Genomic DNA, 18,931 nt, shown 5'->3' with positions numbered 1-18,931 from the left:
CTATCTCGCCCCACAGCAGGTAATTCATATATCGTGTAGGCTATCAAGGTTCCTAGCAGGTAAAATTGACCCTCCAAATTTTTTTTAAAAACCTACTTTTTCCTGTTCCCTCACTATATGGTTACAGTAACTAGTTACATTATGCGAAGCTTTGATGATTTTTTTTTTCTCAGCAAAACAAACCTCAGAACTCAAGCCACCCTGATCCTGACCTCTCTTCCTGGTCTCCTGGGCTGTCAGAAGGTCCAATCTGTGCAAAAGCCTTGAGTGTTGCATAGCACACTGAGTAAAGAACCTGTCAGAAGGGTGCTTAAGTGCGTTGTAAAGTATCATACCATGTTAACTCGGACGTTTACTAGAATAGTTTTGAATTCTTACTCTTTTGAATGGGGTGTCTGGAAAACTCTCGATGTAAAAGCAAATTAATAGAAACACAGTTTGCCATATAATTTGGTGTCTTATGATGTAGACTTCATTATTCATGTTATTTTTATTTTAAAAACAGTTCAACTTGGTGAAAGCAAAATACTGTGGATGCTGGAAATCTGAAATAAAAACAAAAAAATGCTGGAAAAACTCTGCAGGCCTGTGGAGAGAGAAACGAAGTTATATGTTTCATGCCCATATGACTTCAGAGCTAAAGAGAAGTAGAAATGTGTTGGATTTTATACTGTAAAAATCTCTCCTTAGCTCCCACCTATCCCTGACCTATCTTACTCCACCCCTTCTTAAACAGTATAAAATCCATCACATTCCTACTTCTCTTTAGCTCTGAGTAAGATTCATATGGACTCAATGTTAACCCTGTTTCTCCACAGATGCTGCCAGACCTGTTGAGTTTTTCCAGCATTTTTTATTTTTAGTTCTACCTGATTGACTTTTTGAAGAGGTAACGAGGAGGGTCGATGATGGTAGTGCGTTTGATGTAGTCTGCATGATTTTAATAAGGCGTTTGAGAAGATTCAAAGGCAGACTGGCCAGAAAAGTGAGAAAACAGGATATCCAAGAGAAAGGTACAAGTTCAGTTCAAAATTAGCTCAGTGGCAGGAAACAAAAGGTAATGGTTGACCAAGGTTTTTGTGACTGGGAGGCTGTTTCCAGTGGGGTTCAACAGAGCTCAGCACTAAATTTCTTGTTTTCTTGTGTACATATCAATGATTTAAATTTAAATGTTTAAGGAGCATGATTAAGACTTTTGCAGATGATACAGAAATTAACTGTGTGGTTGATTGTGAAGAAGAAAGCTGTAAATTGCAGGAACATCAACGTCCTGTGATGGAAGCAATGTTATCAAGTGGTTCTTACTCAACAATAACCTGCTTACCAAAGCTAAGTTTGGGTTCTGCCAGGGCCACTTGGCTCCAGATCTCATTGCAGCCTTGATCGAAACATGGATAAAAGATCAGAACTCGAGCTGAGATTGACTGCCCTTGACATCAAATCATTGTTTGACTGTGACATTAAGGAGCCTTAACAAAATTGAAGTCAATGGGAATCGGGAGCAAACTCTGCAGTGTTTTGAGTCATAGCTAGCAGAAAGGAAGATGGTTGTGGTTGTTGGAAGCCAATCATCTGAGCCCCAGGACAATGCTGCAGGAATTAGTGTCTTAGACCCAACTATTTTTAGCTGCTTCATCATAGGGTCAGAAGTGGAAATATTCACAGATGATTGGTACTGAACACTGTGCACTCTCAACTCCTCAGATACTATTATGCCTCAGTCTGTGCCCATGTGCAGCAAATTGCCATCACCAACAAGAGAGTATTTAATCATCTCTCCATAATATTCCTTTGCTGAATCCTCCATGATCAACATCCTGGGGGGTTAACATTGACCAGGAACTTAACTGAACCAGCCATATGAATAATGTAGTTAAAAGAGCAGGCCAGAGGCTGGGAATTCTGCAGCAACTAACTCATCTACTGACTCCCCAAAGCCTGTCCACCATCCATAAGGCATAAGTCAGGAGTGTGATGGAATACTCTCCAGTTGCCTGGATGAGTGCAGTTCCAACACTCAAACTCAACATCATTCAGGACAAAGCAGCCACTTTAAACAATCACTCCCTCACCACTACCAGTCACAGTGGCAGCAGTGTACTATCTACAAGATGCACTCTAGTAACTCGCCAAGCCTTCGACAGCACCTTTCAAACCTCTGACCTCTACCTTCTAGAAGAATAATGGCAGCAGACGTGTGGGAACACCACCATCTCCAAGTTCCCTCTAAGCCATACAAATTATGACTTGGAACTATATTGCTGTTCCTTCACTGTCACTGAGTCAAAAATCTGGAATTCCCTTCCTAACAGCACTGTGGGTGTACTAGCACCACATGGACTCTAGCGGTTCAGGAAGTGGGTCATCACCATTTCAGCAGCAATTAGGGATGGATGACAAAAGCTGGTCTTGGCAGCAACACTTACATCCGTTAACGAATAAAAGAAAAATCAATGGATTGGTCAGGTGTGCAAAAAAAGTGGCAAATGGAATACACTAATGGATAGGATACAGAGAAGTGCAGAGGAGCAGTGGAACCTTGGAGTGCATGTTCCCAGATCTCTGTAGATGGGAGGATAGGTAGTAAGATGGTTAAGGAAGTATGCAGAATTCTTCCTTTTATTAGCTAAGGCATAGAATATATGCACTGTAGATTATACTGTAACTGTATAAACCTTAATGAGGCCACATCTAGAGTACTATGTTCTGGTCACCACCTTACAAGAAGGAATGTAATTACTCTAGAGAGGGTAGAGAAGTTTTTTTGAGAATGTTGTTAGGACTAGAACATTTTTGCTATATGGAAAGATTGGATAGGTTGGGTTGTTTTCTTTGGAATATGGAGGCAGAGGGGAAATTTAATTGAGGTGTATAAAATTATGAGGAGCCTAGATAGAGTGAATAGGAAAGAACTAATTCCCTTGGAGAGAGGTGAATAGCCAAGGGACATAGATTTAAAGTTACTGAAAGAAGGATTACAGGGGAGTTGAGAATTTCTTTCACCAGAAGGTGGTGAAATCGCTGCCTGAAAGGCATAGTGGCAGAAACCCTCATCGTGTTTAAAAAATACTTGGATATCACTTGAAGTGCCATAACCAATGGACCAGGTACTGGAAAGTGGGATTAGGCTGAATAGCTATTTTCTGACTGGCACAGACACAATGGGCAGAATGGCCTCCTTCCCTGCTGCCAATTTCTATGAAAATCACAGTCTGATCTATTGAAAATACCTGCCCAACTCAATGATTTCAACATTCCATACTAGTAAACACTCTCCAAAAATTATGGAATTGAATATGTGCCAGCTAATTTTAAAAGCCAGTAATGCATAAACCGTGTAAATTTGTTTTTGTTTGCATGTGGCTTCGCTACCACTTCCAACATCAGAGACAGCTGAACAAATTTTCACATTACATATGATTTTAAATGCAGCTAAGTTTTAAACTCGTTTCTTGTCAGTGAATTAAAGGAACTGTTACCAATTAATACTATGTAAAATGCTTCACTTTGGTTTCATCTTCCTTTTATTATTTTCACTTTTATAGAAGAAATAAACATCATACCCACAAAAATAATGAAATCCTGGACTTGCCCACTTAGCAGTCCCTCACTGGAATTTCAGCTCACAAAGTTTAATCACACCTGATTTGTTTCTTTCCACTACTTTTAATGGTCTTCTAATTTTAAATAAGTAATTTTCTTCTATTTTATTATACCCCAATGAAATACATATGTGGATCTGTGCAAAATAAATAATTAAATGTCAAGAGGCAAATAATTAATCATCTGGTAAAGAAAATAATTACAATCTGCAGCTGATCCTACAGTTTTAGGCTTGCACTGCTCTCATGTTCCTTTTACTTTGGAATGACTGCTGTGTAGGATTGTAATATATCCTATTTCTCTGAATTTTTTCTAGCACGCTTTGATTTATCTCCTGAAGAAAAAAATACAAATTTAATTCTTTGCTGAAAAAAATATGCTGACCCAACTACTTATGACTTTAGGTTACTATGTTATTTGAAAAGATCTATTTTCCATATGATCTGCTGAGTGAAAAAAATATTAATTTAATTCTTTGATCACTAAAATAATTAATTAAAATATCCACTATCACTTTATGCTACCATTGGACACAGACAACTAATGTTATTCTTATTTCAGTAAAATAATGGAATTTACGATCAGAATTATATCTAGTAATCCAGTAAACAGCAGCCAATATGGATTCATAAGTGTAATAACCACTGAAATAAGCTCCCCAACTTTTTTCAGGAAGTGACATCCTAAGTATCTTATGGAAAACCCTGCAATATGTTGCTTCTGTACTCCAAAATGCATCTACAATGGTTTCCAGTGAGAGACTATTAAATAAATAAAACTCGGGAATGGATTACAAAGCAGCAGTAATTATTAGGATTTATAACAGAGTATAAAATAGCTGAGTGGTGTGCCCCAGGGATTTTTAATTTACATTAACAATTAGATTCAGAAATTAAATACAAATTGATCAACTTTACAGATGGTAACAAAGTAGGTGGGGGAAGTTGATTCTGAGGAAGCAAGTCGGGAACCAGGAAATATCCAAGTGGGCAAAACAATTGTAGAAAATAAGTTTCCATAAATACTGTCAAAATAGTTAAGGTAAATGTTTAAAAAGTCCGAGACGAAATGTTCGGTGTTTGTGCGCCACGTAGGTACAAATGGAGCTTGAATTCCCAAGTATCTGAATTGCTGATACCAATAGATTTTTGTGTGCTTGGTTAGGATTTCTCCACTAATGAGATAATGCTGTTAAATAAAACTCTTTCCAAATCTCTAGACTTCAAGTCTCAAACAAAATTTAGGTTGCAGTCTGATAAATAAAAGCATATATGAGGCTAGGTTGGGTTTCAAAGACAACATTGATGGTGCTTAGGCAGTAGGTTGGACACTCCAATTTACAGCATCACCATTGCTGGGAGGGTGTAATTACAGTGTGTTAAATTTACACAGGCAGTTTCCATTATAAATGTGGACGCAGGAATTTATAATGGAAATTTAAAACAAAGATAGAATGTACAACTTTAAAATAGGGACAGAATTACTGCTGCGCTTATCCATTTACTCCTAGCCATCAAAATATGCTTCACACACAACTACACGTGGTCTTAATTTCCTGTGGCAGAAATATAAAAGTAAGGGCAGAATGTATGTCTTTAAAATGAGGACTGAATTACTTCGGCTGCTCTGAAAAACGCCATGGGAGATCAACTAAAGAATGGCTGTAGGAGAAGCAGCCTATCCTTCCCAGTCATGACTGCTGACTGCACTAAGAAAGAGAAGAGGAGGTCCCAGGGCTGGAAGCCTGAGCATTTACCTTTGCAGTTCCAGAGCATTACTTTTTGCTGCAGTAAAATATATTACCCAACTTGAACAAATTTAAAGTTTCTGCAATAGGGCAATAGCTGTACACAATACTTAAAATTATACCTCCCAGAGAAGCAATGGTTCTCAGCTTAAATTTGTACCATAGCCAATGACCTGCAAAAGAAATATAAAGATAAATTGAGCAATTTATTTAGTTTCACCTTCCTGCTGATACAACAAAACCTTTTTTCTTATTTTGCACCGACGAGGTGACTACATTGTTTTTCCTCAAGCGGTGGGCACCCGCTTTAACCTCAAAAATAAACCACTATACTTTGATACACCTGCAACAGAACCTCAAACTCTTCAGTATCAAAAGTAGCGAAGTATCAAAGTAACACCTCTACTGTGCTACTAATCAATAAGTCAACCTTGGTGTCCCCAACACAACTTCCTCTTTTTATGGAAAACTGCAGCCATTTAAAATCTGTCAGATTTTGTGATCCCCAGCCAAATATATGATAGACTAAACTCTCTTGGCAAGCTTTTATTTTACCTGTAGACCGTTCTAAATAGTCAGAGAACACTGAAGCCATTGTTTTTGATCCCTGCTCCAAACTCTGACGCCATCCCTCTCCCTGGCAACTGTCTGATAGTAAACCATACCGTTCACAACCTTGGCGTTATATTTGATGCCAAGATGAGCTTCCAACCACATTTTCACACCATCACTAACACCGCCTATTTCCACCTTCATATATATAGTCTGACTTTGTCCCTTCCTAAGTTCATCTGCTGCAGAAACCTCATTCATGCTTTTGTTACTTCTAGATTTTATTACTCCAATGCACTCTTGGCTGGTCTCCCACAATTTACTCTCTGAACTTGACGTTATCCAAATCTCTGCTGCCCACTTCCTAACACACACCAAATCCCTGTGCTCACTGACCTGCACTGGCTTGTAAGCAACGTCTTAACTTGAAAATTCTCATTCTTGTTTTCAAATCTCATCATGGCCTTGCCCCTCGCTATCTCTAATTGCCTCCAACTCAGAACCCTCTGAGATATCTGTGCTCATCCAATTCAGGCCTCTTGAACATCCTCAATTTTAATTGCTCCACCATTGGCCATGCTTTCAGTTGCCTAGTCTCTCAGCTCTGGAATTCCCTCCCTACACCTCTCTGCCTTTCTACCTCATTTTCCTCCTTTAAGAGGCTCAACTCTTTGACCAAGCTTCTGGTCATCTGACCTAATATCCACTTATGTGGCTTGCTGTTTTATTTTGTTTCATAATGCTACTGTGAAATGCTTTAGGATGTTTTATGTTAAAGGTGCTACATAAATGTTAGTTGTTGTTGTAAAAGGTGGAGCTTAGATTTCAAAATTGGTTGAAATCCACATGGTATGTTTCAGCTACATGCACCCATGCTGTAGTTTAGCACAACCCCATTGTTGCTGGGATCATAAAATGGTGCCATATGTATCTGCAACATATTAAAAATCTTATGTATTGCATGCACTTTGTGTACACATTAACTGTACTTCACGTGTCATGATTTTTGAGTCGTACTTTGACAACTTATCAATATTGACTTACAATGTTTTGCCATCACACTTTGTTCATGACTCAAAGTAAAACAGCAAATTAGAATCTTAAGCATAAACAAATAAAAACCGAGGAAAGTTGTTAGGAAACTTCCAATGAAAAATTATAAATGACCTCTGAAAGCAACTAATTCTGAATGAGCAGCATGAAGAACTTAACAATAAAAAAGATGCCTTTAAAATGAACTAATCAAGTCACTCAGTGTTTTGTGGGGAAAAAACTATAATTTTATTGTCAGGAGTTGAAATTTTTAAGATCTAAAATACGTAAGGTTATAAAGATGATAAATCAATTACATATTTAACAATGACCTTACCAAATTTATCTAATGAATTATCATTTCTTGTAATTTATACTTTAAAAGTTGAAGGTGGTTGCTGCAGTCACAACATGTGCAGTATGCACAATTTCTCAGTGTACAGCAGTAGCATTTAGTAGGACTAATTGGAATAGTTATATTTAGCTTTCAACAGTATCTGCTCAGTTATTTTTCAAAATTATTTTTTGAAAAACTAGAGGACAAATTTTAAAAGCTTCATTTGGGTAAAGTTTATTTTGAGTATTTTTTTTAAACATACTATATGTATCTTGTGTTTCACGAATGATCCCTTTCTGATTACATACCTTCTATGGCTTTGAGTTCAAACTATGTACATTCTATTATTTATTTTTCTAAGAACAAAAATCAAATTGTGTTTCTGTCCACAATAATTCTGAAAGGGATCTGATTGCAAACTGGACAATAAACTTGAGTAGGTTTTCAATTCCAAACTTTTCATTTTTTTTTAAGTACAGAAAATTTATCAAATTGAGAATGACTTTCTTTGTTCTAATTTTAAAATATTTCTATACAAATGAGTTAAATTTTAAATGCCTCTCAAGCATTTCTTAATCATTTGTATTTGATGGATTATTTGACAACTAATCGATCTTTGTAGCCTTATATGTGGATGATGTAGTGTTAGAGGCAGGGGGAAAAACTGGAATAGGTACAATTCAGTTCCCATTTTCATGTTTTATGTACATATGTAACCAGTTTATCCCTCAATCAACATCACTAAAAACAGATTATCTGGTCATTATTACATTACTGTTAGGGGAGCTTGTTGTGTATAAATTGGCTGCTGTGTTTCCTTTATTTTATTCATTCATGGGATGTGGGCTTCGCTGGCTGGGCCAGCATTTATTGCCCATCTCTAGCTGCCCTTGAGAAGGTGGTGGTGAGCTGCCTTCTTGAACTGCTGCAGTCCATGCGGTGTAGGTACACCCACAGTGCTGTTAGGAAGGGAGTTCCAGGATTTTGACCCAGTGACAGTGAAGGAACAGTAATATATTATATTTCTGTATTATAACAATGACTGTGTTTTTAAAAACACTTCATTAGCTGTAATGTGCTTTAGGATATCCTGAGGCTATGAAAGGCTCTATATAAATGCAAGTTTTTCTTTCTCATGTTTACAGCCTTTGCAAGAGTAGTCAAAACTGATTAGAATCCCTCATGTTCACCCCCTAAATCCCAGGATCTTGCTCTGCTTCAAATGTAAGGAAAATCTCCAGTTTTCCTTTGAAAGATGCAGTGGACTCTCCATCAACCACCTCCTGTGGCAAAACATTCCATGTTCCAATAACCTTCTGCACACACAAATTACTTCTCACATATCTCCTCTCTTGGTGACTATTTTAAATTGATGACCTCCCAACCAAAAAAAAATCCCTATTCATTCTATCAAGATCTATTACAATTTAAAAAGCACAGTGAAATATCCTCTTAACATTCTCTGCTTCAGTGGAAATAGTCTGAATATCTCAAATCTCTCCCCATTACTATAATTCCCAACTATGGCATCATCCATGGCTTTAATGTCCTTTCCATAATGGGTCACCTAGAATATAATAGAGCACCAGAGAATATCTAGTGCAGTCTCAAATTTGTAATAGAGATGTTTACTTACCTCTAAAATGAAACATGCAAACATGCAAAACACTTACTGATTTTTCTTACAGTGGGGGGAGAGATTAGTTCACGTAGCGCTGCTTTGAGTGGTGCTATGCAGGCTTGTATCAATTTCTCCAAGTGCAGGCAGTGCCCTGGACTGCTATCTGAATATCACCATTGATATCATTGAAGAACAATGCGAAGGCTGTGCAGATAATGACCTGTGGTGCTGCTTGCTGCCTGGAATCATTGTGGTCTGTGTAGCACCACTAGAGGCACTGCTACGAAAACAAATTTCTCCCCCTAGTTGACTCTCATAGCTTCGCAAATGGGGAGTCAAAACAGAGTGCAGCACTCAGGTGAAACAGAGGTTGGAGGACAAGAAATAATTGGACATAAGCACACAAAGATAATTCAGTTCCCACTTTTAAGTCATACATTAGGTCCTTATTTTTACATATTTCCATTACAAATTCCTATGTCCACATTTATAATAGACTGCAAGTGCATTCATTGAGCCTGTCACTGGTGGTGTATACAGGATGTAACTACAGCATAAGTTTATAATGGAAACATTTACAGGAAATCTAATAGCAGTCGATCATTCCTGGCATTGCATACTAGTGTCAAGACCAAGATCTTCAAGTGAAGTAGGGTTAAAGGTTGGGATGTAATTGGACCAGGGCACATAGACTGATCTAGTTTGCAATTTAAATTCATACGTTCTTTCCTTTTTTTTATATTTCTTTATGAGCTGCCATTTTTTTAAATGGATATTGCCCACATCAACTTGCCCCATTGTAATTACAACCTCCTGCCAATGCTGGCATTACAGCATCTTCACTGGTAGGAAGAATTAATTATAGCATGATTCCATTATAAATGTAGATGTGGGAATTTATAATTGAGGTTGACAGGGCACACAGATGCAAAATGTTTAATATATTGCTAGTCGACTTCCCAAGACAGTGCACAGAATATGTCAGAAAATGCATATCTCATTTCTGTTTTCTCTTGATTTTGTTGTTCTTGTACAGGGTGCATTTGTGGTGAAGGTTGTGCGAAAATATGGCTCCCATTCTTCCTTCCTCCAATTATTCAAGATTTCCTCACCTCTTTGTACCCATTGTATCCCCTACCTCAATGATTTTCTACCAGCATTTCCCCTTCGTCCAACTATTATTACTCCTACCTTTTTCTTTAACCAGCAGCTGAGACCCTTAATCCTTGCTTCCTCCATGCTTTGTTATCTCTTGTTCATCTCAATCTCAACTATTCAATTTCCCTTCCCCTCTCTATACCTCCCCAATAGGTGGGTGGTCAATATCCAGAGGCAACTCACCTTCAACAAGTTTCCCTCCTTTCCAACTCTACCTTCCTGTCTGTTTCATTCAGACTTTTCAAAATTCAGCTTGTTTAAATAAATCAAACTAGAATGAGGAAAAAAAACTTCCTGTCTGCCGTTTTCCCTATTTCTTTCTTTCTGTTTCTCTCTCTCTCCATTTGACAGGGATTAGAAATTAAAATTTACGTCTCACTGGTGTAAACTACTAGAATTACCTTTTCTGTCAGTAAAGCACCAATGGGTGGGTTAATTAGCTAGCTTTAAATTGAAGTAACATTACGTTAAGATACGTGGGCTTTGAAACTCAGCTCTGCAGTTCAATCATATAATTCCTGCTTTGCCTCAAATGACATCTGTAGCGCCTCTCGTGCAAGTGGTGCTGGACAGCATTTTGTTGAGGCCCCTAATGCACATGGATTGCATGTCCACTCAAAGTATGGAAGATTGTGATGCCAATCAATGTCACCGCTGGTATTCTGGAGCCAAAAACTTCAACTGATGCCCTACCTTAACTTCACGCAACTGAACACATGTAAGCAGCAGGAAGAACCCACCACCAGTACTGTCTTAAGAGGTCATCAACTACTTCCAGATTAGTTGCTGATTGATTTCTACTAACTGTTAAGTTCTACTAGCTGCTGCTGTGATTGTAGAAGTGTATGGTTTCTAGAGTTCTCTAAAGTATTTAGGGAATGGTGTGGCATATGCTCAAGGACTTTGTCCTGATTTCAAGGATTCTGCACAAACCACTTGCTCCCATACACTGGGTGCAGTGGTATGCATTTCCCTTGGACTACAGCATGAAAGGGGGGAAGAACAGGGGCAACACTGAGCGGGACAAGTGGCTGGAAGAGAGAGGCAAAGGAGGAGAAAGGGTCTCAGCAACAGGCCGTATATTAAGAGGGCTCAGAGAGAAATTCTACCTGAACACTCAAATGTGTGTTAGACACCTTCACTTCACTAAGGACATCCACACTGAAATCTGCCACCTGCTGCAACCTCAGAGAGGGTACGGTCAGCATTGCTGTGCCTGTGAAGGTTACTGTGACCATGAACATCTATACATCTGGCTCCTTCCAGACAGGAGCTGGTGATATTTGCAACAACTCCCAGTTTGCCATTCTCTTGCAGAATGCAGATGTCACAGTTTCATGAGGATTGCAGGCTTCCCCATGGTGCAGGGTGCCAATAACTGCATGCAAGTTGCTTTATGGCCCTGCATGTCAACTCTGATGTACCACAGCTGAATGGGATTCCACTCCCTCAACATTCAACGAGTGTATAGCCAGCTAGGGTTTGACCTATGTATAATGTAGGACAAGGCCCAGTATCCTGGCTGGAGTAATGATGCTTTCATTCTGCAGCTGTCTGCTGTGCTGTGTACATTTAAGCCGTGACAAACAGAGAGTGACTACTGGTGACAAGGGTTATCCCTTGACGATATAGCTCATGACTCTGATGCGCAATCCATGCACACAACAAAAGCTATTTGCTACATGAAATGTAATAGAGCAGATCACTACAGTGCTTAAATTACACTTCCATTGCCTGAACCATTCTGGAAGAGCCCTACAGTACATGGCAAAGTGCATGGCAAGTTTTGTGGTGGTCTATTGCAAGTTGCACAACCTCACCATTTTTAGGACACAACCCTTACCACCAGCTATGAGGTGACCAGCAGAGGAGAAAGAGGGAAGGAAGTTGGCAACAAACACAGCCTTTCTGGCTGGACTTGTCATGATATCAGTAAAAGCTTCCCCATTTGTCAACAATCCCACAACTTATCTTCTCTCTTACTGACCATTGCAGCATTTCCTTCATAAACAAATTTATGAATCGAAACATGCCTTACTACGTACAAACATCACCTAATCACCCTTGTACATTTTCCTAGTGCCTTATTTCCATGTGCCATTTGCCTGTCCTAGCATTCCTTTGCCTTGCTATTCTGGTAGCTGCAGCATTGCTGGTGGAAGGCTGCTGACTTTCAATGGGGTAGACTACAGGTGACCTTGAGCATAACCTCGAGCAGCTTTGCCTGGAAGGCTTGGCTTTGGACTGTACCACCTCTGCATGGGTGGCAGCAATCTGGGATGGTTGGATGACAGGCAACAGCAAGGACATTAGGGTGGTGGGAATACAAATACTGTCATCCTGAGAGAGGACAACAGGTTCATGCTCCATGAAGCCACTATCACTCTCCTAAGGTAGCCCCTCAGCAATTCTAATAATCTGTTGGAGGATAGATGGCTGTGCTGCTGTGAAACCCTGCAAGACCCTTTGAACATTAGTGTCTACAGCCATGATAGCAACAGTCTGCAAGACAGCCGCTGGCTGCTTTCCACGTGGTGTGAATTTTAGAGTAGCACATGTATTTCTGTCCCGCGTGTGTGCCCAAAGTCAATGAACATATTGTGATCACAATGTCACTCTTGTCAACAGGGATACAACGCCGGAATACCAAAATTGGTCAATAAATGTGCAGGGAACATCTTATTTACTCCTGAAACAAGCTGAGGAAGTAAGATGGGGCCCTGTTCTGAAGCTATTTGAATTATTGAACAAGTGCTTTTGACTTACTTGAGCTCAGGCAAGGTTTGTAAAAGGACTCTGGTGAGTTATTGGAGGAATTTGGAGGTTTCTGCTGGTCATAAGGCAGAAAATACATTGCCTTGCATAGATAGGTATGGGGCAATATTTACTGCGCCACTTACTTTTCAACATGAAAGGGGGGGGGGTGGAAGGGGCAGAGAGGAGAACCTCTGCAAAGAGGGAGGAGAAGGAAAGCTCTGCTTAGACGGTCTTCTGAGAGCTCGCGGTCTATACTACAATGAGCCGACATCAGTGCCTCAGGAGGTAGTGATGGAGTTGTGTCACCGCCAAAACAAAAACCTAGGGCTCCAAAGCAGGGTGAGGATGGCTCTCCCAGTGGCTGTGAAGATAGTCACCCTTTCAATCCATGGAACAGGTTCCTTCCAGGTGGAAGCTGGCAACATTAGCAACTTGTCACAATTTGCTGCCCACAGAAGCATCCAGGAGGTCACAGAGGCACTCTACATAAGGAGAGGGGATTTCATCTTCTTCTTAGGGAAGATCAGGATAAAAAAGAGTATGTGGGTTCACCAAGATAGGAAGCTTTCTAATGATGCAGGTTGCCATCAACTGCATGCATGTGACTTTGTGGGCTCCACTTATAACAAGGAGTGATACCGCAACTACAAGGGCTATCACTGTCAATGTGCAGTTGTGTACGACCACACCAAGAAATTCATCTCAGTGAATGCTACCATCCTGGTAGCAACCATAATGATTTTATCTTTTTGACAAACCCATACCCATGTTTCCTAGAACTCCATGTTTGAATTCCTCCAATCAGGTTTCCAACCCTGCCACAGTACCAAAATGGCTCTTATCAAAGTCACAAATGACATCTTATGTACTGTGACAAAGGCAAGCTATCTCTCCTTGACCTGTCTGCAGCCTTTTATGCAGTTGAACACACCATCCTCCTCCAATGCCTCCACTGTCTTCCAGATGCACTTGCTTGGTTCCATTCCTATCTATCTAATCATAGTCAGAGAATTGCCATCAAAGGTTTCTCTTCCCGCTCCTGTGCCGTCACATCTGGTGTCCCCAAGGATCTATTCTTGGTCCCGTTCTTGTTTCTCAGCTACATGCTGCCTCTTATCATCCAAAAACACATCAGTCTCCATATGTACACTGACGACAACCAACTTTACCTCATTACCACCCCTCTGGACTCTTGCCCTGTCTCTAAATTGTCAAACTGCTTATCTGACGTTCAGGACTGGATGAGCAGAAATTTCCTCCAAATTAAATATTGCAAAGACCTTTGGCCCTCACTGCAAACTCTGAAAGTCAGTGGAGCCACCAGAAATATAGTGGAGCAAACCATCAGGCTCCTAAAGCAGACATTGAGCTCCTGTAGCTGCTTAGATTGCTTTGTGGGGGGGAATCACTGCAGCACACAACTGAAGAGTACCTCCATGTTCCTCCACTACCTTGGAATTATGAGGGTCCAGCCACTGTCTCCTGGGATCTGGAGGTCATTTCAAAAAGAGATGAAGGAGAAGCAAAGGAGACCACATGCATAGTGTCCTTTGCACAACTGGATGGAGCAAGAGGGACCACATGGTGATGCTTCACTTCAGTTTAATGGAACTGTACCTCAACTTGGATCCACTATTCCCTTTCAGTACATCCATTTCAGACCCCCATCACAAACGTCACAGCCAAAACTTTCGTAAAAGAACTTTATCCAGCAATACATCAATAGTACAGGAAACAGAACCAATCACCGTTGTGTAGCCCCTAAATGCCTGTCTTGCGGGTGCCCTTGTCTGGCTGAGTGCTCCTATGCAGTGCTACTCCAGTGGCTGCAGCTGACTTTTCACAGGTGGAGACTTCAGATGGCTTTGAAGCTGGCTTCAGACACTTTAGGATGGGTGGCAGTAGTCTTTGTGAGCTGCTGAGAAGCAACAGCAAGGACATTTGGAGAATGGTAGTGGTGGCCACACTAATGCTATCATCCTGAGAGAGTGCAGCAGATTTGTTCTCCAAGGTGCCACTACCACTCCCATTGGGCAGCACTTAAGCAATCCTCATAATCTGCTGGAGCAGATTGCTGGACTGCTATGAGAGCCTGCATGTCCCTTCAAACACAGATCCGCATCCATGGTGACAGCAGTCAAAGCCTGCACACCAGCAGCTGTGGATCTTATGACCTCTTGAGTTTCCACTGCAGCACTGATACACTGGGAGGCCTCTCTGCCTGTGATGAAATAGAAACTGAGACAGTGGCCAGCACGTGCCATCATGGCTCAGTCTGGCAGTACGGCCATGGAGTTGTCCACTAAATTCACAGTGGAAAGGATGGCTCCAAGCTCTGCAAAGCCCTGTACCATGGTGAAGCCAGTCTACTCCAAGGTTCTAGCCAGTGACTGTAGGTTATCTGGCAGGCCTGCCAATGCACCAAGCATCTCGGTGTGCATGCACATCAATGTTTTCCTGTAGTCTGCCCCAACAAGGTCCTCATCTAAGTCTCCTGCAGAAGACCTGGTGTGCAATGTCGCCCCTCAAGGAGTTCGTACACAGCCTATCTTCCTGGATTGGCTGCAGTCCGCTTGTGCCCATGACTTACCACGTGCAGATCCTGACTGAAAACTAGCCTCTAATGTTCTAGTGCCATGAGGAAAGGGTAGCGGTAAGGGAAAAGGTTTGGAGAGGAAAGCAGAAGATCCACGGTCTCTCCATCTGCAGTTTGCATTTTGTGACACCTTTCAGGACGAGGAGTAGGTGCATAATGCAGCATCTTACCGTCATCCAGGATGGCCTTGGTGGCACCTGGTGCTGCTAATTAGGCAGCACTGGTGCCCATGATCCTGAGGACTATCTGTTCGAGGACACTGAGGGGATAGATTCTTAGTGGTCCTCTGCCATTCATCTGCCTCTCCCGCCTGTTGTAGGTGACCTTCTCCTGCAAGAGAGAGGGCAGAATGTCAGTGACTTTGAGTCATTGTGTTTGGGTATTGTGCCTCCCATAGCTAAATAACTAGAGATATTTAGAGACGTGGTATGAGGCTAGCAGCATTGATAGCCGAGTGAGATGTAGTGTAATGATGTTAGGGGTGAGTCCTGAGTGTCAAAGTGTGCTGCTGGATGAGTGATGGGGGTATGGTGCAATAAGTAGTGTGAGAGGATGTGATGTGCAGAAGCTTAAGAAGCAGAAGCATTCACTTAACCGCATGGGTAAGATCATTAAGTGTTCTGCGGTACTGCTGCCATGTTTGTGGAGCCACACTCTGGGCATTCTCACCACTGGCTCCCATTTCCTATGGAGGGTTTAGCCTCTAGAACTTCCTGCACCTTCTGGCTTTTACCTCTCGACACAGTGGGGGGAACTTTCCTCGACTCTTGGAGGCGGGTGAGGAGGGGGCTGAAAAAAAAATCGTAAAAATTTATGCCCAGAGTGAGCTTGTGTGCACTGACAGCAATCTGCTTGGCAGCTGTGAGATGCCAATTGAGGTTGTTAATTAATCAATTATCTGCAATTTCCAAGAAAAATGCCATTTTACCAGCATCACATTGGATCCATGCTATGTCTGCAACTTTTTCAAGAGGTGAATGCACAGCACGTCGTCTGAGCGGCATAAAATGAATTCTGAATGTTAACAGTGCAAACTGGCAAGTCTGAGATCATCTGCATGCAATTGCATGATTATCTCCCGGAGACTGAAGTCACAGATAGTGCTGGGAGTGAAGAAGTGGCTGCTGGGTCCTTCAGCCTTATTGCACTTCATTTCGTCTCACCCTCTGCTGCTCCATTCACCTCTGCAGCACTTTTACTGCAGACATAATGAAGGCTGCTGGCCAGCCTTGCAATCATGCACACTGACTTATCCTCCTGCCTCCTCAACCTGTTCACCATCCTTAACTGGCTGGCAATTCAGGAGGTGCCTTCTTAATTAGATGCCTCCTGGAAGATTGGACTGGCAGACCCGCTGCGATCAAGTTCGCAACTGGAATATGGTCCTGATGGACAGAAAAGTAACTGTCAGGAAAATTCAGCCTAGTGTGTCCAGTGTGGTAGGAGCCCTCCCCTTCCCCTGGTGTGCCATAAGGTGTCCCTGAATGGCAAAATACAGTTATCCAGGAGCTGGCATTGCATTGATGCAATTTCTCTTTTATAGTGGCTGTACCTTTAAAAAGGGAAGGGTGTCTGGAGCATGTGTGATTTCTTCCCATGCCACTTGGCCCCTGGAATTTCCAGAGGACATTTGCACAGAATTGGAGTCTGAGACTATGCGAGAGCTGCTCCTGGTCTCACTACAATCATGGACATGAGGTGGTTAGAGGAACCTACCTCATTTCCGAAGGGTCTGTGCATGCCACGAATCACAGCCCCTGCACCCAAAAATTGGAGTGACTGAATTTAAAGGCCTTTAAGTCTAATTCCAGGAGAGTCTGGAATCTTCAAGTAAAAGCTTTAACAAAGCCATTAGAACACATATCAAAAAGACACATCAATGGATACATTTAATCATGTTATTGTGAAATATGTAACTGAGGTTTTGTTACATTTTGTTTTCAATGGTATAAATTGAGAAAAGTAGTTCAGAAAGCATTTCAAGAGAACTGGGAATCTGGTGGCTGGACTGCACAACCTGATGGGCAGATTGTGCTGCTTGAGTGATAAGAATGCATAGGCAAAGCCCCAAATAAATGTGGACAGATGAATTTATAATGAGAAAAGGTCGACAAAAAGAGTGCAACAAAACGTGATCATAGTAATTTAAAGGGCTATTTTTTGATTTTGGGGTGATAGTATAAAACAGATAATATTGATTCAGTCACTCATTATACGTCAGTCCTGATTTTGAATCATGAGATGTAGCATGGGTGGCTGAATCAATATTCTCTGGTTTACCCTATTGCCCTAAGACAAAATTACCCCCAAATTGTGCACACCGAGGTAAGATTTTTACTATATTACAAATTTTATACACGCACACACTCAATCTCCCTCAACGGTGCATGTGGATAATGAAGACCATTTAAAGTTTTAAGATTTACAAGTTGTTGTTCATACAATCTTACACTCACTCGACATCTTGCAAGTGGATCAGGAGATTCCTCAAGACTTCGACTCATGTTACGAAGACGCTCTCTTCGCCTTTGTTGGCTCAATCGTATAGTCTCTCTACGTCTTAGAATTCGCTCAAACTCACTTAATCTAGCAGCCTCTCTACTTCTTGCTAGTTGATCATCAGAATCCTCAACAGCAGAAGACTCAGCAGTGTGACTATTAGAAAGACTTTCCTGTTGCTCTTCCTGGCTCAACTGTGAAATCGCTGCATGATTTTCTGGTTGCTCAGTTTCATTCCCAACAGCCTGTAATGGGCATGCAGCTTGTAGAGGCTCCGCGCTCTCAGTGCCAGCTCTAGCAGCGCGAAGACGTTGCCGTCGCCTTCGTTGCCGTAGTCGATTACCCAGTCTAATTCGTATAATTGCATCTTCAGGTTCTTCCCTTTCTATCTGGAAAACAGACACTTCAACTTCTACATGTTCTTCTGGACTAGAGTGGACTTCATGATCAGAAGACATTGGTGCTTCCATTCTGGAAAAGAACTGTTTGGTAGAAGAGAGATTAGGAGCATCGAAGACAGCCTACTATCTATCATACAGGACACCCACTATAGATGAAACTCTCAAATTCTGAGGGAAAATAATGATAACAAAAGCATATTGAAACACACAAAAATAGATACAGTAGCACAAGCGAGAAAGGCATGGAATAGTATACAAAAGAACCTAAAGCAGGGTAGAGTAAGGGGAATGAACATGCAGGCAGCACGATTACATGGACGGAGAACCGGTGCAAGAAGATACCTAGTGGGACCAAATGCCAGCAGGGTTGTAGGTAGACTTGAAGAGCAGTAAGCGGGAAGGAAAGCTAGGAATGCAGCAACAACCATGTAAGTCCTAAAGGAGAGAGGGTAGCGTTTTGTCCCATACTCATGGAAGCAAGAAAGCAAAATCTGAGCCAAGATAACATTTTCTGTGACAAATTTAAAGTCAGAGACAGAAACAGAGGCAGGAGAGAAGCTGGGAGTTGAGTTGGTAGGCATTTTAAATTTATGCAGACAGAGTAGAAAGGTGAAGTCAGAAGATCAAT

At 41.3% G+C, this 18,931-nt stretch overlaps 1 protein-coding gene across 2 annotated transcripts in view; it reads right to left on the bottom strand.

Annotated features, from left to right (window-relative positions):
* The window catches only part of LOC144688747 (E3 SUMO-protein ligase PIAS4-like), a 124,578-nt gene that overhangs the window by 58,082 nt on the left and 47,565 nt on the right, over nucleotides 1-18,931 (bottom strand). For both annotated transcript variants that reach the window (XM_078555656.1, XM_078555657.1), the window contains exon 2: nucleotides 17,860-18,384. In XM_078555656.1, coding sequence (XP_078411782.1) covers nucleotides 17,860-18,372 — 513 coding nt within the window. In that variant the 5' untranslated portion in view covers nucleotides 18,373-18,384. The remainder of the gene's footprint in view (nucleotides 1-17,859; nucleotides 18,385-18,931) is intronic.

Source organism: Cetorhinus maximus, chromosome 13 (genome assembly GCF_964194155.1).
Source record: "Cetorhinus maximus chromosome 13, sCetMax3.hap1.1, whole genome shotgun sequence".
NCBI lineage: Eukaryota > Metazoa > Chordata > Chondrichthyes > Lamniformes > Cetorhinidae > Cetorhinus > Cetorhinus maximus.
This window is presented reverse-complemented; position numbering and strand designations above follow the sequence as displayed.